A 22,195-nucleotide genomic window follows, 5' to 3' on the forward strand; every position below is an offset into this window, starting at 1 on the left:
GAGAGTAGACTGCACAACTCAAAGGACTGGCGCCGAAAAAAACGACCCAAGTAACAATTCTTGTTTTATAGTACAAGTCCACTTTAAGTTTTAAGAAGGGCTTGAAGAGTGCCATAAAACCTCCAATGTTACTAAGGGGAAGAATGATAGCAAAGATTCGGTGGTTAATTGTTTTCGTCCGCATGGCTACCTTTAAAAATAAACCGCCTTGGTGATGCAACCATTTTTTCCGATCTCATTTTATTGCAAATAACTAAATAGTATTTATTTTATTATATTCATTATATTTTATTATATTATATTATACTATATTATATTATATTATATTATATTATATTATATTATATTATATTATATTATATTATATTATATTATATTATATTATATTATATTATATTATATTATATTATATTATATTATATTATATTATATTATATTATATTATATTATATTATATTATATTATATTATATTATATTATATTATATTATACAAGGTGTTTGGTTCATGAGTAAGAATCTCTCGAGGGTGATTTACTGTCATAATTGGAGCAAAAAATCTACACATACCATCAAATCTCAACCGTTACAGAGTTATTGAGCTTTTTGTGTAAAAAATTGGTTTATCTTAAAACACCTCTAACTCAAAAAGTATACCTCGTATTTTAAATCTTTTAGAGCCATTGGAAAGGTGAGAAAATTTTCTATTGAATATTGTTCTCATATCTCTCAGATAATTAGTTTAAGTTATCTTTTAGTTGTAAAGTATTTAAAAGTTAGTGTTTTTGATGAGGTTTTTGTAAATTTTCTCAAAATAATGAATTATGATTATAGCAATATCTATTATCCAAAAGTTGGGTTTGAGGACGATTCATAATTTGTTCTTCAAAATAATATTCCTATCTCTTCTCGTTTCCTTGTAATTTGACTTCTAAACTTTTTTTTTAATTGACTTGCAAGGTCTTAAAAGACTCTAATTTAAAAAATATGCTTTATATCGCTATTATCAGGGCTTCATTGGAAAGCTGAGAAATTTCCTTTCGATGTATGTACAGATATCTTTTAGTTAAGTGTACTACATGACTTTTTACTAGTAAAATAACTCAAAATTTGCGTTTTTGGTGATTTTTGTAATTATTCTAATTATTAATCAACTGAATTTATCGTCACTATTGTTCATTTGGTGCCCCTTGATATTATCTACAACTTGTTATTTGACACTTTATCCCTGTCGCTTTTCATTTCGCTGCAATTTAATTGTTAACACAGCATAGCCCCATCACAAATACAGTGGGTTCGAAATTGTTGTTTTTGCATATGAAACGAGAAGATAAAAATGATTTTGCTTCGAAACTAAAAGAGATAATTGAATCGAGTCAAAGGAAGAATTGTAGAACTTGCTGAGATGCATTAATTCCATGATAATAATAGTGAAGTTTATTATTTACTATTTTAAGAAAATAACAAAATGCAAATAATTTCACTAACTTTAAACTAATTAACTTCTAAAAGAATACTAAATTCACTTAACTCTAAGGTATTAATACATTTTTCTCTGCAAATAAAATGCTTTCGAATAAAAATAAGAAAAGGTGCAATAAGTGCCATACATTTTCAATAGTTCAATAACCCAAACACATGAAAACAAGACAAGATAAGTGTATCATGCCAAAGAACAAATTATACAACTGTTCAAGACTAACAATTTGAATTATTAAAATAGTGATGTTAACTATTAAGATTTTCGCTAAGTGAACGAAAAATCGATCAAAATTGTTAAATTTTAAATAAATTACTGTGAAAAGTTTACTTAACCTCATTAGCTAAAACATTTGAGGACATTTTTCAGTGGAAAATTTACTCACCTATCCAATGGATCTAAAAGATTTGAAATACAAAGTATATTTTTTGAGTTAGAGCTATTTTAAGACAATTAAGTTTTTAACACAAAAAGTTCAATAACTTAGTAACGATTGAGATTTCATGGTATGTGTAGAACGATTTTTTCTCCAAATATGACAGTCAATCATCTCTCGAGAGGTTTTTAACCATGAACCAAACACCCTGTATTATATTATATTATATTATATTATATTATATTATATTATATTATATTATATTATATTATATTATATTATATTATATTATATTATATTATATTATATTATATTATATTATATTATATTATATTATATTATATTATATTATATTATATTATATTATATTATATTATATTATATTATATTATATTATATTATATTATATTATATTATATTATATTATATTATATTATATTATATTATATTATATTATATTATATTATATTATATTTATCGAGCTAACTTTTCTTTGTGGGGAACAGACTAATTTCTTTGTTTGTTTAGTGTTTATTTGACCAACTATGTAACTAATCCACTGTGCATTTAGTGCACTGATAATATAAATTCGTAAATATAATAAAATTGATCATGCAATGTACGAGTTCATTCGTCGTTTTCTGCAACGAAGTATTTTCGTGCATTGTAAATAGTTTCAATCATTTCATGAACAATGATGGCCGCATGGTGAAGGAAAGCTTTCGTAAATTTTGCAAATTTAGTGCACACTGCACGAATGTTATCGTTGATAACAACATTGTTTTTCATGAATGAAATGAAATATTTCGTTTACTTTAATAAACGTTTGTGTATAATATGAACAATTTCGTTGGTCGCACGAATTCATTTCGTTCATCTAAGAGAAGTTTTCGTATTTAATAGCATATTATTTTGACATTCCTTCTGCAGAGAAAAACTCAAATTTATTCGAAAGAGGTTCAGAAAATCCCCCTGAAACCGGCGGACAAGGATACGGTTACTAAACAGTCAGGCTGAGACCGTCGTGATGAGTAACAATTATCTGACGTAGAGCAACAAGAACTCCATATTCTAGCTCTATTGAAGCTCTTTTGACGTTGACGGTTTGACAAATGGTGCTCTTAAATATTATAAAGGCTTATTCGTATGTAGCAGCGAACAATTCGTTTGCCTAATGAAGCCGTTTCGCAATAAGCCCACGAGAGTCGTATCGTGAATTTCGCAAAAAAAAATCGTAATAAAAAATTAAAGTGTTTCAATAGAGCTACGAACGATTCATCATATGTACGAAAGATTCGCATATTTTAGGAAAATTGTCTGTACGAAAATTATTCCTAGCGATTTACGAATATATTTTATCAGTGTGTGCGCAGGAAATACGCATGTTCTTTTCTAAGTGAAATAATGACTGTTTAATCATTTATGAGGATTGAGAATTGACAATACGTGAGAAGAATCGAAAACCAGTTACCAATTTGCGGCAGTTATATCAGCACGAAGAATAAATTGTCATATATACATATTCACACTTAATTTGGCCTCGGTCACCAGAGCCACAGCCATGATCTTCTGGCGCCCTTGGCGGAGTCTCTGTTTTGCGCCCCTTTGGTCTTCACTTTGGCTTTGTTTTTCATTTCGACCTTCAAAAAATAATTTGTGTACATGAAAATGGCACATCTGCTTCCTACTCAATTTCACGTAAATTCCAGCCACAAATCTTTTACTGTATATTTATTAAATCAGTTGACGCTAGGTGTTTGAAGGCGGCGGAGGGAGCATCTATTCAGAAGACTGTATATTTGGATGTCCAATGGCATTTATGGGGAACAGGTGACCATCGAATTTGATAACTGGAAGCACCTCAACAGCATTAACACCTCGAAAAAATCTTTCGCGAAACTTTAGCTCAATCGAAAACGATTATGGGGTTGAGCAAAACGGCCAAAGTGCAAAATATTTTCAAAATACGTGAAAAAACTTTTGAGGACCCTTAGAATATTCCGAAATTTTATTCGAATGCTAAAAGGTTTAGGATATAACGAAACGTGCCATCCTGAAATATTTTTTAAAGATAGCCTTTACGGAACTGGAAAAATTCTGGGTTTGAGTTGATACTGGGATTTGAAAAAGATGTTTTTATATTATTTTCTAGACCAAATATCTTGGAAATGCATGAAACAACAGATCTTGTATCTTCTCACAAAAATTGTTTTGGAAAAAGTTGCCTCTATGGTACTATGATTTTTTGAGCTGAGATTTTCATATGAAAAATTAAAAATACTGTTCTTTTTTAATTGACACCAGATTTCGATATCTCATGAATTTCTAAAATATTTGGCGCTCAAAAAAAAAATTAAAGCTTCATTTCTAAACTTAAGTCGCATCTCAATTAATTTTTTTTTTCGAACCCAGATCGTCGCTGTTGTGCTATCTTATGACAAGAGCCATTTAGCACATTTCGAGAAAAACAATTTTTAAAGTTTGAGATTGAATATCAAATTAAATAAATATATAAATATAAATAATTCAAAGAACACAATTGATGCTTCTACCAATTCGGTATTAATCTCTCAAATATTACGAAGATCCGTTGACTATGTTGCGAGTTTTTACTATAAATGTAAACAAAATTCGCACTCACACGTGTCGCACGTGTCTTGATGACAAAATTTGTATGGCGTGTCATAATAGTGCATGGAAAATTTTCCATAGAAAAAAATCATCAATTATTAACTTTTTTTTTCATATCTTTGGTTTCATTTGGTCTATAGACAATAGGTAAGATGCATTTTGAAGGAAATGAGTCAGGGAATCTAAAAAAATAGTTATTTTTGGTTACAGTGTTTCCAAATATGCTATTTCAATTTTAAAACTTAAATTGCGTTTTTCTCACTATTCGTGTATTTTTGTTTTAAAACGATTATGCCATTGCGTTCCTCAAATAGTTTTACACATAAAAACATCTTATACATCAAGATAACTTGAGCCAATCCCCAGGCGCGGTCATTCGAAGCAAAAATTATAAAATTTCGCAGCACGTTTTTCGCTATCAAGCCGAATGTCAAAATTCTGAAAACGCCACTTTGTAGAGATTTTTTAGACAAGTGATGTGCATATCTAACTCAGTTTACCCAAAAATTGCGTTTGTCATAAGATAGCACAACAGCGACGAGGGGAGCTTCGTACAAGGCAATCGATTTACCAACTACGCTATGCCCGCCCCCTAGGTGCCAATACTTTTGAAGTGTATCCGGTTTGAAAATTCAAGATAACTATAATTATTGGCGCTCTACCGTATCTCAATTATACTAAATAGACAATTTTAGGAACTTCAAACTGATTGGCCATTAATCCAATGATTACGGTGCACATCATAAGATTTGAATTAACAGTCCAAGGGTATTCCTATTATATTCCAGAAAGGACCCACCCATCTTTTTACACAAGCAAGTGAAACAGAGATGCTTTTAAGATCCATTGCTGATTTAGTTTTTCACATATTGCTCCAGTTTCTAATAAAATGGATTGCAGCCGAGGAATTCCACGAAGATCCGTCCGAAAATCTTTAAAATCGTGATTCCAATGAAACTTTACACGTTTCACCGTCATGCAAGACTAAATATTTTCCACAGGTAATAAGATTATTTTGACTCAAGAGCAACTTTTCAAAAGGGCGTAAACGTTTCTACGTGTATGAATTTCAAAAATTTTCGTTCGATTACTGTATTTTATACAGCAAAACTATCTGAGAACGAGTTGCAGGGAATAAATACTTCTGTCTGAAAAAAATATACACTGAAAAAAATGTTGTGTCATTTTTCAAAAAAACAAAAAATTATGATAAAAATTTAAATTGCGAAAAAACCCATTTTTTAAATTTTTTATATTTTGTTGCCAAAAACATAAAGAGAAAAGAAACATTTTGAATGTGATTGCATGATGGAGAAAAAATCGGTAAGAAAGTTTTCCTAACAATAACTTCGTACATGTTTTTAAATTTCATACTAATAGACATACAAAATTGTAATTCTATTACAGAATATAATTCTAAGCACCATTTAAAATCAAAATGCATTTAACAAAAATCTTCCAAAATGCGATAGTTTTCGAGATATTTGAAATTTTGCTCCTTCAAAAACAATTAATTCGTGTAATTATGCTCTTTTTAAAAGTTATTCGCGTTACCCCATCAAAAAATGTCAAAAATTTAATGTTTATCGTTTTAAAGACGTAAAAGCAACCTTTTTAGTGTATTTGGATCCTGGAGAAGCTTTCAATAAAAAAAGTTTTTCCAACAACAACTTTTAACATTTTTTTATAATTCTTACTATTTGCAGTCAAAAATACAATTTTCTTTTTGAATATGATTCTAAACGTCATTTTAAATCGAAATGCTCTTAACAAAATTTTTCTAAAATGTAGTAGTTCTCGAGATATTTTAACTTTTGTTTTAGCAACACAATTATTTTGTTTTATTACGACCTTTTCATAAGTTAGTCGCGTTTATCCATCAACAATAATAGGTTTTTCAAAAGACCCGTAAACTTTCCTGCAACTTTCTCTTTGACATCAAGGCGATATTGTGAAACATTTTAAAGTTACATGAAAACAACCAACATATGATTCAGCTATATAGTTTAATCAACAGACCCTATGGTTGAAATATATTTTGGTTGCTTTCATGTAACTTTCAAATAGTTTACAATATCGCCTTGATGTCAAAAAGAAAGTTGCACGAAAGTTTACGGGCCTTTTGAAAAACCTATTATTGTTGATGGATAAACGCGACTAACTTATGAAAAGGTCGTAATAAAACAAAGTAATTGCGTTGTTAAAACAAAAGTTAAAACATCTCGAGAACTACTACATTTTAGAAAATTTTTGTTAAGAGCATTTCGATTTAAAATGGCGTTTAGAATCATATTCAAAAAGAAAATTGTATTTTTGACTGCAAATAGTAAGAATTATAAAAAAATGTCAAAAGTTATTGTTAGGAAAACTTTTTACCGATTTTTTATCCATCATGCAATCACATTCAAAATGTTTCTTTTCTCTTTAAGTTTTTGGTAACAAAATATAAAAAGTTTAAAAAATTTAAATTTTTATCATAAATTTTTGTTTTTTTGAAAAATGACACAACATTTTTTTCAGTGTATTTTTTTTTCAGACAGAAGTATTCATTCCCTGTAATTTGTTCTCAGAAAGTTTTGCTGTATAAAATACAGTAATCGAACAAATTTTTTTTTTAAAGTCATGCACGTAGAAACGTTTACGCCCTTTTGAAAAATTGCTCTTGTATCAAAATATTTCAATTGCCAGAGAATATCATGGAGATTAATACAGCGAACACACCTGCAAAGTTTCATTCGAATTGACGATGGTCATATTTTGCGGTCGGCCGGTTTCTCATGGAATCCCTCAGCCAGCCCTATATCTTGTGAAGATAGATGACCACATTATTCCTTTACTATAAAATTCAAACTTGTCTTTCAAATTATATCCCCCATTATTTCTGTGTCTTCCTTCATATTTTCCAGTTTTGCGTCTGGCTCTAGGCCTGTTCATAAATAAACTCTCCTGAAATGACCAACATGACCCTAAAATGGATGTCCAACAAAAATCGTCATCAAAGACTCCGAGTTTCCATTTAAAATCGAACACATTGAACCGGGTTCGACCATATCTTACCTTCTTTCGGATCAAAGGTAGTTCACTAAGTATTCTAATATTACGCAAGACACAGAAATATTCAGCTGTGCCTCGAAAGTTCGCCTAGGTAAGCTCAGAATTGTGATATTTTGTCTAAAGCAAACAAATGACGTTACTGGCGACAAGACTTTTAAAAAGAACTAACGCGTTTACATGCCCGCTCAAAAAGTTGAGATCGATGGTGTAGTTATGGAGTCGAACTTGGCATGAGTGGATCTACTGAAGGAGGGGATAAGCTGTTTGAAGGACCCCTTGCTCTGGTGAGCGAAGATTTTCAATGAAAATCGCATCGGACGGGACAAAATGGTGTGTTCCTTCAAACTAGTGTCGGCTTTGGCGAGACTGCTTTGCGTTTTCTTCGACAAGGATTATCTACATTTTAGGTTATTAGTGCTGCGCATCATGCATGCACTATTGCACTAATTAATAGCAAATGGTTCTGCCTCTTAAGGCAGCCAATACCAGCAAGACGGAGTTCTTAGATATTTGAGAAGAAACAAGTAGTTTCCAATGCTTCCAGGAACACCAAAAATCTCATGTGACATTTCAATCAAAGATTCAATTTAGTGCAGGATTGGTTGGACCTAGGTTGGGAACCGGCAACTTTGTGATAGAGTCTTAGTTATATGCCTACTTTGGCTTTCTTTTTAAGTTCGACTTTCAAACAATAATATTGTGTGTACCAGGGAATGATACTCCTATACTTACTTATTTGATGACTTAACCTCACTTATTTTATAAGACAGATCAAGATTTAAACGCCTCCCCTAAGGTTGGCGCCCTTGGTGGGTGTCGGCCTGGCCAACCGCACGCTACGGCTCTGATTACACAAATCAGTGCGTTATTCCTTTTTTTTCTTCTCCCCTTCAGAAATATCAAATGAAATGTTAATCGAAGAATTTCGATTTGATCTTACAAGTTGCGCATCAGTCCACCTCGCCAAATTTAAATTGTAATTTCAGGATCGTTAAAGTTGATTATAGTAAGTAATATTTCAGCAAATTCTTTCTGCATGGTTGGTATTATCATGTATTTCTTTTCAGGAATTTAAGTCTTTACTTTCAAAAATTCTCCTGGGTCAATCTAAATTGGATAGGAGAAGATGTTGAAAAAAACACACAAAACCACAATAGACAGGAAGAAAGACAATCAAGTATTCCCGCAAAATACTTACCCCGCGACGAATGTTGTCGACACAAAACATTTTTGAAAAAATATACTATGAAAAAAAACATATTATGAAAAATAGTATTTTGAAAAGAATATAATTACGAAAAAACACAACTCGTGCAACCAAAAAAACACTATCCAAAAGATCCAGAGTTAAAACTATTACAAAAAAAGAATCACTATACTGGAAAAAAATTATATTGAAAAAAAAACATATGGGGAAAAAGAAAGAATTGGAGGAAATTTACTAACAACTAACATCCTCGTTTTTGCTTGAAATAGAGTAAGAGTAGATTAGCCAAGATATAAAGTCGGGTTTAATGGTCAATCTAAATTTTTGCACAAAAATAGAAAATTCTAGTTCCAGTACAGACAAAAGATAAAATAAAACTAATTTGATTTATCACAAAACAATTTTGGACGTAAGTCTAACACAATTAATATCAATACTTACATACAAAATAGAATACAGACAATTTTTTTTTACAATTTGATCATCATTTGATCATAACCCGTTGGAAGAATTCCGGCGATCGCCGGTGTTGAACATTACCCCCGTTCACATAAAATACCTTCGTACGCGAAACAATGATATTACACCCCGTTCCTCCTCCCACCACCACCAGTCGGTTCCATTTCGGCGATAAAAAAGATAAACTTTTCTGCCGAAAGAGCACCACACCTGGTAAGCTCCCAATTGAGATCGCTCACTAAAAGTATCATTACAGCTCCGTGGTTACCAGCATGCCGGTGGGAGCATAACTTCAAATTTTCCGTACACGAAAGCAAACAGCGAAAATATGTTCAAAACTTTGATCAGGTTCACGAGAAAAGTAGAATTATGGTGAAAATGAAATTATTTGCTGTGGTCGGGATATTGGAAAAAATACTAGAATTTGATCAGGATAATGTTTGAACGATATTGTAAATTGTAATAGTTTGCAATATGTTCAGCAAAAAGCAATGCTTTGGTCCTATATTCCAATTCGAAAGTTAAGCTTCCATTTTGGTAACGGCCATAGGCAGGACAACTTTCATTGGTCATTGCAGAGAGCTTGAACTCACGATAATGGACTTGTGGAGGAAACTCTTTATGGATTATTCATAAATTATGTGACGTTTTTGAAGGGAAGAACCGGAGTGGAGAGAATCAATTTTGTGACATATGGTCGGTGTTAAGTCAGACCGGACTAAGTCGCAAAAGATCAAAAAATGAGAAAATGATAGCACTGGATAAACCACTTCGTCAGCTACATCCGACTTTTGTCAGATTTTAAATATGTAACAATAAACAAGAATTATGGAAAAAAAAATTTCCAATTATACTGTAAAGGATGCTGCGATTCAAACTTTAAACTCGTTTTTCTCGAAATCAAGATTTTGTCACTTAGTCCGGTCTGACTTAATACCGACCATATGGTGGAGCGGGAGTGGGTAAAGTAACTTCTTTTACTGGAAAAAATTTAAAAAGAAATGACGTTGTGTACTCAGCAAAGGGTTTCACAATATTTGTGACATGGAGAAAACGTGTCATTTTTGACAATTTTTGTGCTACGTAATTTCTGATTGGTCCCTTAGCTCTACACCAGAAAATATGCTTAACAAACAGATAACAAATCTGTTGTGTCTCCACACAGCCAGTACAGGCACATGTAGTCAAACTTTTATCGTTAACAGCTACTAAAGTTTAGCTTTGCAAAAAATAACCTTCGATACACCTCTCTGCACACACATACACACATTTCCCAACTACTGTAGTGACGGTGTCGGTTTTTCTGTTTATGCACTGTGACTTCAAAATGAAGTGCAGGCGCTATTAGCAACTGAGGTGAATGTGTAAAAACTCGACCCAATTTATGCGCAACAAGATGAAAAGCTATTCATCGTACAGGATCGTCGTAGTCGCAATGGAAAAGTTTCCGAGTACACAGTGATAAAAGCCGAGTCCTGCCATCGTTGAGTTGCAGCGCAAATTGAGTGCTGTTTTTGACAAAAACTTTTCAAAGTACTGATTTAAGAGAAATTATTGTTTCACTTCTCAATTTAATTTCCCGTTGACTAAAAGTGCAATATAATACCGCTCTTGGCTCAAGTGTGCACGGTTCGTTCTCCCGGAAGCAGCGGCAGGTACTTGTTGAGTTTGGAAAATGTTTCGCAGATTATTGTTTTTGAACAACTTTAGAACTTACCTCGGAATTGACGTCCCCGTGCACCGTGCACATCAGGTCGATGTCGAAGCCTTCGCTGGCGTGCACCCAGGTCTTTTCCACCGTAATATCCGGCGGGGCTGCAAAGAGGGGGGAAAAAGGCAATAGAATAATCACTATTTGTTCGGATGTTTCTCGCTGGGAGCTAAACTTGAAATTTAATTCATTCTTGCATCGATCCTCCGACGCGGAAAATTGCACCCCGAATTCTAATTCAATTTGTCTGCCACCTTCGCCACCGGAGAAACGTGAGTTTGCTTCTATGTAAATTAGATGAAATAAAAATATCGAAATCGGTACACGGTGGAGGAATAGGGATTTGTTTTATGTTCGGTGGCAGCCATACAAACCTTCCTGAGAAGGAGGAGGCAGTCCCTGGTGTTAAAGGTAGCTACAATGTGCACGATAACGAGCGCCTGCAACGATGGCTAACGACGACGGAACGACAAATATGGTCCACTGGGTGGGGAGGGGGGATACAACCATAGTCACAGCCACCACCGGAAGCTATATCAGAACGAAGTAAAAGCACATGGACGGAGTTCGATTGCAGCTTCGCTTGGGTAACCCGCAGTACCCCTTATTGTATAAACTGTTCCCGAAGGGGGCTTGTGATGTGTTTTGTTTCTTCGTTAGTACTTAGTTCAAGTGCCTGAAAGTGTTTGAATATTTTATTCACTCGGCAGGCTCAAGACGGGCATAAACTGGAATAATGATAATTTAATTTAGAACGGAAGCTGTAGTTTGAGATTTGGAAACATGTTGGAAGTCTGGTAATGAAAGCTCATAAGCATTAAAATATTTACAGAGAAAAAATACGGGGTTGGGGAGTTGTTCGAAACGTAAATCTCTGATGTATCGAATTAAAGAGGATAGATATATCAATTTGTTTCACACTCTATTTTTTTTTCTTATTTTCCATTATTTTCTATTCATCTACCACTAATTTTGGGTTTTGATCGTTCATCCTTTAGGAGAGTTGCCTCTCGATTTATTGGTTATTACATCCGGAGATTGAAATGTTTTTATATTTTATGTGACCAACACGAGGGCTTAGGTAAATCAGAATTCGCAATAATATTTCTAATAAAGATACTCGCCCATGCTGAGTTAGATTCTATAGCTTTAAGTGACGAATGGTTCACCGTTGCACTAGTTTTACCCCATTACTCCGAATGTCATTTTCCCGAATGCTCTCACCCCGAATTCCACTGCCTCTTATCCGTAACTGCGAAGAGCCCCGTTACACTAATCCCCATTACCCGGAATAAAACTGTTTCACATATAAACAGCTTTCCAAAAAAACATTCATAGACTACATTACACAAACATTTATTACTTATATACTACTGTTCTTATATACTTTAATTTCGCAAACAGTTGAAAAACTGTTGCAAACTTGTTCGGGGCATGGTAAAGTCAATTTTTTCACAATGCTCGTTATATACAGTCATCATCTGGTTAAGTGGTCCGAATTCAACGTAATCTGTACGGTGATGACCTATCGCGAACAATTTCTATTGCGAAATTGATGAGTAGGAGCATATGAAATTAATTTTGACAGTATGTAACCTGAGTCAGTACGCTGCATGACGATATCGTTTAGAAACGAGACCATAGCATGGTCCCGACGTTCTTTCAATGTTTGAATATCTATCAACATACAACGTGCTTCATAAGATGGAAGAGGGAATGCTGTCCATGTACTTACGTAGTGCATATAACAGAAACTGCTTTTGAATTGACTCAATGCTCACTTCGTGTTTTTATGTATAATGACCAAACAATACTACAATATTCTAAAATAGAACGAACATGTGCTATGTAAAGAGTTTTAATTGTGTAAGGATCTTGAAAGTGATATCCGAATCGTTTCATAATATTAAGCATATTGCTAGCTCAATGAACCATAGTGTTGTAATGTTCACCAAATTTTAATTTTTTGTCTAAGATAACTTTTAGAGAAATTATTGTTTCACTTCTCAATTTCATTTCCCGTTGACTAAAAGTGCAATCCCAAGTGTGAACCTTGAGGAACCCCCGACGTATCTTTAATTACATCAGATTTTATACCATAGAATTTTACTATTTGCTGCCGATCTGTTAAATACGACTTCATCCAATGGAGGAGTCTCGTCACGATTACTAATTTTTCAAGTTTGAAAATTAACATGGGAATGTCAAGTTTATCGAAAGATTTGCTGAAGACAGTGTAAAGAGCTTCTATATGATTTCCTTTATCCATGGCAGTTAACGAGTAATCAATAAATTCTAGAAGGATTGTACTTGTTGAACGGCCTTTAAAAAACCCATGTTGCGCATTTGTTATTTTATGTTTCATTTGGTTTAAAAAGTTTTTATTTATGATGGATTCGAAAAGTTTAGGAAAGCAAGACAGAATGGCAATACTTCGATAATTGCGAATGTTGAGGTATTTTCCAAATTAGCCTGATTATTGTGTTTCCTGTAAATTTTGTGTAGAATACTAGAAGTAGAATACTCTCATTTTCACAGTCAGGAATAAAAGTTGCGCTGATTAAAATCACCAAATATATGAACTTTAAATTTTAGAGGAAGATTATTTCCTCAGCTGCTTGAAAGAAAATCTCATATGTTGATTTGCAAGCTAGATCCAGCGAAAAATACACTGAGGCAAAAATGTGGATTTCGCCAGCGATATGTGCTTTAACCCATACATTCTTTTAATTTTGGTAAAACAATAGGATCGGAATTAAATATAGATGAAACTGCGATGAGAACTCCTCCGCCTGACATTCTTTGGGTTCGGCGTAAATCACGATCATCTCTAAAACCATTATAGTCACTTCCAAAAACCTCTTCACTTTTTATATCCTCATTCCAACTTATTTCGGCACCTAGAATTATCGAAAATGAGGAGCCTGGTGTATTCTTAGGGATTTCGTTCAACTTTACGGCGCTCCTCATTCCATTAACATAATGAGAGTAAACCAAAATTTCAGTGGCTTTCGAAGAAGTTGGTTGTGATTTGTTATGCATAACAATACTATCCAAAACTATTGTACTGTTACCAGCTGCGTCATATTTGTCCTGCTCTGCCTCTGAGAAGTGCGTTAAAATTGACGAAAACACGAACGTTCACATGATCAAGAGGAACAGTGATGTCGATTGTTATGGTGATTGTTGTTGTTCGTTTCTGCTGTGGTCGTTGTTGTTTTTGTTGTACCTGTTTCCAATGATGTTGTTGGTGGTGTTATTGGACTTGCAGCTGTTGGATTTGTTGTTGTTATTATTTTGGTTGTAGTTGCGTTTATTGTTATTGTTGTACTTAATGTGGTTCCTGTTTTTATTGCTCTTGCTGTCTTTGTCGTTGTAGTTGTTATTGTTATTACTGTTGATATTGTTGTAACTAGTACCCTGCTTTCTTTTCGACTTTTTACACTTTGTAGCTTTATCTTTCTCTTTTTGTTGTTGAATACGACGCTGTTTACGCAAGTCATATTCTGACCAGTCAGAACGCCACACTCTTTTCGAACCAAGTGGGCCTCATCCATTTTTGCTACTGTGTTATACTGCGAACCTGTGATAGCAGTTTTATTTGTAATGACGGTCATTTTCAATCATACAACTTGAACTGCGGACAGCTGCCGGCTAACGGGAGTTTTGCTTCTTATTTATTCTTGAATTGTCATTTACAGTTTTTTTTGTTTTCGTTAAGCTTGAACTTGAACTTCACGTTAAAAAGCGAGGAAATGTCTTGAAACACTCAAATGTATTTTTCACAAATATTTTTGATAGAAGAAAAACTAGTAAAAGGAAAAAAAAACAAAATGGTCTCGAAAACAATAATCGAGCGTAGTAAATAAAACGAAGCTACAAGAGAAAACTCGACTTTATCTGTGAAGAGAATATGACATACTTTTGAGCAATCTGAAATAACTGTACCGAAAGCTTTAATTTGAATGACGGATACACTAACAGTTTCAAGCGCGCATCATCCGCTACACTTCCCTGTCATCATACGACCCACAGATCTTCTCTAATGCTGCTTCCACCCAAAGCGGAACTGAGCCAAGCTCCAACCCCAACCGCTGTTATAATGTATGAACTGACAGGAGTTTGGGTCAGAACCCAACCCAGCCCGGGTTCAAGCAAAAACGGCACAAGGTGGCTCGTACCTCGGGTAGCACCGCGGAGATAGGAGCTCTGTATCAGAGGTGAATGGCGACATAGTGTGGCCTCATGTTGCACAATAATGCAGCCTTGCCAACCGTATGAAGGACTCAATACTTATTATTTAAAAAGTCTCATCAGAATCTGGTATTGACTTAGTACCCGATCGAAGCTAAGCTTGTCCGAATACTATTTAGCGCAGTCTGCTTCATACTTCTGTCCAAATATAATCTACAAGCAGGGAAAGTGAATAAAAAGTTACGTTCGCTTGATAGATGTTCCGAACCATGTCCACGGCAGTGAACTTCCTATGTTGTGCTATTCGACCGAGTAATCGCGGGGGGGGGGATAATTTACTGAAGGTGCAAACTCATGGCTCATAGTTTAAGGTGACAGTGTTAAAAAAATGACAAAATAGAGGCACGACAACGCGATTTGGCATCAGCTCTTTGCCGATAGTTTATAAAAATGCATATTACTGTACGAGGAATCTGTTATACCTGATACTGGAAAAAAGCATCATATCAAGAATTGTTTCCGTTACTCTTGTAGTTAGAATGTCTGTTTTAAAACCTAGCAGGCCCGTAGAAAGAATTTTGTTACGCCAGAGTATATGCAAATGAAGTAGTACTGATGACTCGAGATAATCGACAAAATTTTGAAAGATTAGTGAAACAATTCCAAACCAAAAACCGATTTAATACACCTAGCAGTGAGATGAGACATTTCTTACACATATCACTGTTGGATCATTCATTAGTTTGCAGAACTCATGCGAAGTAGTAAATCAAAATTATCAAATACACGAATCAAATTATATTAGCTTAATTAATGAAAATTTAGACTATATTTAGAAATAAGTATAAGATTAATAGAATGAATTGACTCAAACTAACAAATTGAATGAAATAAATAAATGGAATGACTGAACCTGAAATGAATAAAATTAAAGATATGAACAAAATGAATTAAATGAACCAAATTAATCAAATTAATCAAATGAATCAAGTGAAGCAAATGAATCAAAAGAATTAAATGAATCAATTTAATTTAAGGGTTCAAATGAATAAAATGAATGGAATGAACTAAGAAACTAAAACGAATAAAGAATAAATTAAATGAATAAATGAAACAAACGAACCAAATAAATAAAATGAAGTGAATTGACAAAATGAATAAAAAAGAAGAAAATGCATTGATTGAAATGATAAATTAATCGATGTTGTAAGGTTATAAATCAATAGAAAAAATAAATTGTGTCAGAAGCATTATTTGGATGAAATGAATAAAACTGAAAAAATAGTCAGGTTAATAAAATGTTCTTCATTTTAAACAAAATGTATGAAATGAATGAAATGAATGAAAACAGGGAATAAAATAAGTGAAATGAATGATATGACTAAAATGCACGAAATGAATAAACTGATCAGAGTGAATCCAAATGATAAAACGAATAAAGTATATTAAGTGAACGCTGATTAACAAAATTAATAAAAAGATGCTGAATGAAACAATTAATTAAAATGCAATGATCATTTAAAGTTAAAGTTAAAAAACATTTTTGAATAAAATAAGAAAATAGATAATCCAGATTGTACGAATTTGAGAACCATTACATCAGAAAGTTATGAAATGATTTTGAAAATTGTATCTTCCGCGGAAAGGCTAATTAATATACAATGGGATTTCTAGGGCTTCTATCCTTTTTTTGTTTTAGTCTTTTCGTTTTTACGCTTCTTTACTTGACGGCGTCGTTTTAAGATTATTTAGTGTTTCAACATTATTGATAGACCTTAATTAGTTATCAGGAACCTGGAACGTTCAATTTGCTTTGGAAATCAAAGTTTACTTTTTGGTCATATATTCCCGAAAAATATTGTGCAGAATAGAATTTGCTGGTCCAGTAATTTAACGCGCAGTTGAATATAGTAAAGTGAGACAAGGTCACATGACACATTCTTTCGTGACGTTTACAACGATTTGACGAATCATCATTCGACAAATATGTCATAACTTTATCAAATTAACGCCTACATCAAAACTTATTACAGATTCGGAAAGTAGATAAAATCTCACGAAAGCCCTTTGAACAGAGAGCAAAAGATGGAGAATGCGATTTGTAAAAGAGACAAGTAGATATTTCAAAGTTTTCATTTGAATTAAAATAAATAGTGTGAAGTGTCTAGGCTATGTCGATAGCATAAAAGGCGTGCATTCAGTTGATTATAATGCAGTCTCTTTCCAGTCATCCTTATAGCTTGCATATTGTTTCGTTCGGAATTCTCGTTGAGGAAATATGGATAAATAAGCCCTGTACAATCCAATACTGTGAAAAAGAAATGGTTCAAACTGTCAGGATGGCAAAAATGTAGTCAGATCAACTATCTGTCCAATGCATAAACTCTGGTTGCAATCCTCGCTAATTTACTTGTACAATATGGAAAACTCGAACGAAACGTGTGCTGAATTATCCAATGCCTCACTACTAATTGTGACTTCCATTGAAACTTCAATTGAAGTGTACTCAGTATAGAGCAGATATGGACGAGGATAAGTTAGAAGACACCTTGTACTTGCATCCCCCATTGAGAGTGGGGACTTTAGGAGACTTCTTTTCCCGGATCTAATTCGTGGATATTTTTGGGCTTTGATCCGTTATTTTTCATGAAACCTCATACCAATATAAAGTATGTGCATTTTCAATAATTTCATCACAAAAAGGTGTTCTCAGTTTTCACATGACATATTTGAGCATATGTTTTATTCAAAATTCAATAGAGATACGAAGAGTTGAAATATCGCACGTGGAATGTCCCACCTCCCAGTTAAGCCACATATTTTTCTGAGATAGCCATGAATTTCCTTTATTATAGTGTTTATACAAGCTTTGAATGAAACAGAAATAAATTTGAGTTGATGTAGTTTTCGATGGTCACCTGTCTACCCATAGTGCAACGTTTCGAAATACCAATTCCACCTTGAAAATAGTCATAGTTTTCCCATAAGGCAAATATTTTGCAAATTTTCTCGGACTACAAATATTTTATTTGACATGTAGGATGTATTATTAAACTTGTTTCCGCGAGTCTCTTGTACACTAAAATGCAAAGAAAATAATAGGGTAACAGACAAAAAATAGTTTTGTTTTCTCAAACCTTCACAATTACATCGCACACATGAAATTAGCTTGAACATTAATAAAGATTAGCAGAGAATCTTATCACACAACTTAGAAATGGATAGAGAAATAGCAAGATAGATGTGAGTCGTGACAGTTGTTACCAACATGAAGAGAGAGAGTGAAAGAGAGAGTGAGATAGATATGGGGAGGGCATGTGAGGCCATGCCAGACCTTATTTTTATAGGTATATTATGCGATATATTGATTCCTTACATCCTTATTATAAATAATGTAAGTAGTAATTTTTGCGCCATAACCAATATAATCTAAATTTTGCAAAGAGCTAAATTTTTTCTAGAGTTTTGGGATTCAAAAATACAGTTTCTTTCGGTGATGCCACGAGTATAATTGTATGAGAAGTCTTATCTCACTACTAGGTGAATTACTTGATGATCTGTATAGTTATATACCATCCAATATTTACTTACGATTGAACGCAACGCCTAATCCAAGGGATAAATACAGGAACTCTAGAAAAAAAATCACTATGAACGCATTATTTTGTTTTTGTAGTGAACTTACATATTCATTTTTGAGAAATAGTTCAATTATTATATAGGTAATTCACAAAATGTTTTCAAAATCGAATTCCTTGAATCACGTAGATGTGTTTTCATACCCTGATGTTCAAAATCGGTTTAGTTTTGCCCCTAAAACACCAGTAAAGCAATACTCTATATGAAACGGTCTCCTTTTTAATTAGTGATAATTGGTGAGCGAGGAATACAAATACAAAATGTTTAATATCTCCGTCGCTCGTGAGCGGATTTTGACAATATATAGCTTAATAGAAAGGTATTTTTACAAGGTTTCTAATTATGTGCAGTTTGTTGGACAACGTTGCTTTGTTTTAAAGTTATTTACTAAAAACCTGCAATGTTTTGACAAAATGACCTATATCTCAGAAAGTAAACAACATATCGAAAAACAAAAATAATAGTGTCAAATGGCAACGTTAGGCCTTTCATTTGAAACGAGTTTCATTAAGATCGGTTCAGCCATTGCTGAGATAATTACATGACATTTTGTACATACATACATACACACATACACACACACACACATACAGACATTGTCTCAATTTGTCGAGCTGAGTCGATTGGTATATGAAACTCGGCCCTCCGGGCCTCGGAAAAAGTTTTCAAAGTTTGAGCGAATCCTATACATTTCTTTTGTAAGAAATGTAAAACACTAGAAACAATTATTATCAAAAATACAAAGAATTCAAAGGCCCAACGATTATGAAAATCGCTTGAAAATGCAAAATGTTCTGACTAGAGGTTCACAATCGTAATGACTACAGTTGTCTAGCAATTACTTTGCGCTTTCCGTCAATTCCCCGAAAAAGAATATTTTAAAGCGGCAACTCCAAGTTTACCGTCCCAGAGTAACTTCGAGGCAAGAGAATTTTAAAATTTGCCCTAAAATTTCTGATATGGTCAGCGATTTGTGGATGTGGTGATATAGTTCAACTCTACTTTACCCTATCCAATTGAATTCCCGGAGTAATAAAAAGTTTGTGCGCTAACAATATTATTTTTCTGCGAAATAAATATGAGAAGTTTAGCTCATTTGTATTTAAACAATCTTGTAAAACGGTTGAAACCGGTAAAGATTACCCCGATGAAAACGATCGCTGCCCAAACCATGATGTCAGGAACGTTATCGCGACTTTACTGCTCAGGTTGCCCAGGAAGAGGAATTCAGACCGGTTATTGAAAAGTCAGTGCCTACCAACAAAAGAATCGCTTTATCCGATTCGCCACCTGCAAGAATTATAAAGAGAACCTTCTTCCAGTATCGCAGCCTGCACAGAAACACTTGCAGATCCCCCAGCAAGCAGAGGCTCAAATCGTTCCTGACTGATGGACGGCACTTTTCGGACATTATCGACGTAATAACGTATCGCGACGCTAACATCGACTCGGACCACTGCCTAGTGATGCTTATGCTACTTCCAAAACTATCCATAGTGAAGAAAGTAAGTTATCGATACCCACCACGGCATAACATGGACCTATTGAGGAAGACCGACGTACTGAAAGCTTACGCCCAGCATCTCCAAATAGCTCATCTAGGAGAGGAGGGACACGCTGAGAACGTGGAGTCGTACGGATAGAAACGAAAACAGCAGACACGTCTTTTTCGGAATAAGAAGCGCCTTCTGAAATAGTCGGAGATAGAAGAAGGAGCTGCTGTATCGTTCTAAAGAAACACGTTCATTCTTCAAGAAACTCGCAACGACTTTATATCGCAGATTCCGTCAGACAGAGATTAAGAAAGGTAGCATCTAGACGGACGAACGCGAGGTGATCGAACGATGGACGCAGCACAACGATGAGCGCTACGGATAATCAGCCGTTTGAGGAGGACGATTATGTCAGTACGCGAAGATGTCAAGGAGGCTATCTAACATCTCAAGAACAACATAGCGGCTGATAAGGATGGTCTGAGAGGGGTATTCTTCAATCGGAAGGATCTGGAATACATAACAGCTACCGTGGAGGAGTGGAAGGAGGGTCTCATCACCCCAATATACAAGAAAGACGATAAAAAGGTCATGAATATCGAAAATGTCGTGAATATAGGTTTGCGACACACCACTTGTTCATCGACTTCAAAACCCTCATATGACACAGTGAACTGTGTAGAACTACAAAACAGTGAACCTTTCGTAAGGTTCCGTTTTCGGAGTGTATTTTGTAATTTATGTAAAACCTGTTAAATGGTTAAATATTATCAACACTAAATTGACACGAACCTATAAATATGCAGATTAATTTTAGCATCACTCGCTTCCGGCGTATGAAAGAGAACACATAATGTCATTGTGTTTCTTGTTTCTCGTTTGCGAAAGAGACTTGTTTTTAGATTCACCTGTTTTGAAATTGTTGAAATGTATCCATTTCCTGTCAAACTTTTGCAATACTTTGCTGGTATGTGAGAACAACTTTTCAGTTCTTTTTGGTTTGTTGAACTTCAAGAAATAAAGAGATGGTAGACTTCATGAAGAAACTTGCGATGTTTGTTTGATTGTAGGTTTAGGAACGATTTACTTTAGGGGTTAGTTTCAACTAAAGCTTGTTGAGCCTAACGCATGGAAGACGTACAAATAGCGAAGACGTAAGGCCCTTTAGAAAATGTCATTTTATATAAACTGAAATGAGAAGATATGAGTGCTATTTTGGAGCCCTTGAAAGTATGGAAAAATTGAAGGAGGCGATCCTGGGGTAAATTCCCATTGATAGATTTATTTTCTTTCCTACTTTTCTTCCTCATTTCTGACCGTCTCTCATTTTATTCAACAACGAACACCAAAAAAGACCGAGAGATAATGTTTCACTGCTTGGTCAATAATCGAAACGAACCGAAATGTTGCTCTCTATGGCGACGTTCTGGCGAGTAACTTAAAGTTGCGTGTGGACAAGTCGCCTTGCACAAACTGGAAAGACGAAATCGACACGATGTTTCTAATTTACTAATTTTTTTTTTTTGTTTTTTTTTTATTTTTTTTTTAATAGCCCGCCTCTTACCCCCACACCAAAAAGCTCACAAACGGAGCCCCCTGGTAGTGGACACATCAGTTCTCAGCGTACAAAAAAAAGGTCAGCACAACAAAACAAAGTTACGAATCGCGGAAACGCTGAGAACAAAAAAAAACATTACGAGACCGACAAAACATAAAATTTGACAAGAAGCTACGGCGAGTACCCAGCGGAAAAGAATCCTTTTAAGGGTCCCATCGTAGCTTTGCAGGAAGCTCATTATAATTTAAATTTATTTATTACTAATTGCTATAAAAAATGCATTTATCAATTGTTTTTATTAAAAAAATGTTAACCAATTATAGCTAAAGGAATAAGCTCGATTGGTGGTGAACGAAGTTTAAATTAAAAATTCTCCTATTTTATTTTTTAAAATT

At 34.0% G+C, this 22,195-nt stretch overlaps 1 protein-coding gene across 1 annotated transcript in view; it reads right to left on the bottom strand.

The window, feature by feature from the left end:
• Positions 1 to 22,195, bottom strand: part of LOC131692668 (limbic system-associated membrane protein-like) — a 360,515-nt gene that overhangs the window by 79,378 nt on the left and 258,942 nt on the right. Inside the window, exon 7 of the mRNA XM_058979833.1 lies at positions 10,923 to 11,020. Within this exon, the coding sequence (XP_058835816.1) occupies positions 10,923 to 11,020 (98 nt within the window). The remainder of the gene's footprint in view (positions 1 to 10,922; positions 11,021 to 22,195) is intronic.

This window comes from Topomyia yanbarensis, chromosome 3 (genome assembly GCF_030247195.1).
Source record: "Topomyia yanbarensis strain Yona2022 chromosome 3, ASM3024719v1, whole genome shotgun sequence".
In the NCBI taxonomy this organism is placed as follows: domain Eukaryota; kingdom Metazoa; phylum Arthropoda; class Insecta; order Diptera; family Culicidae; genus Topomyia; species Topomyia yanbarensis.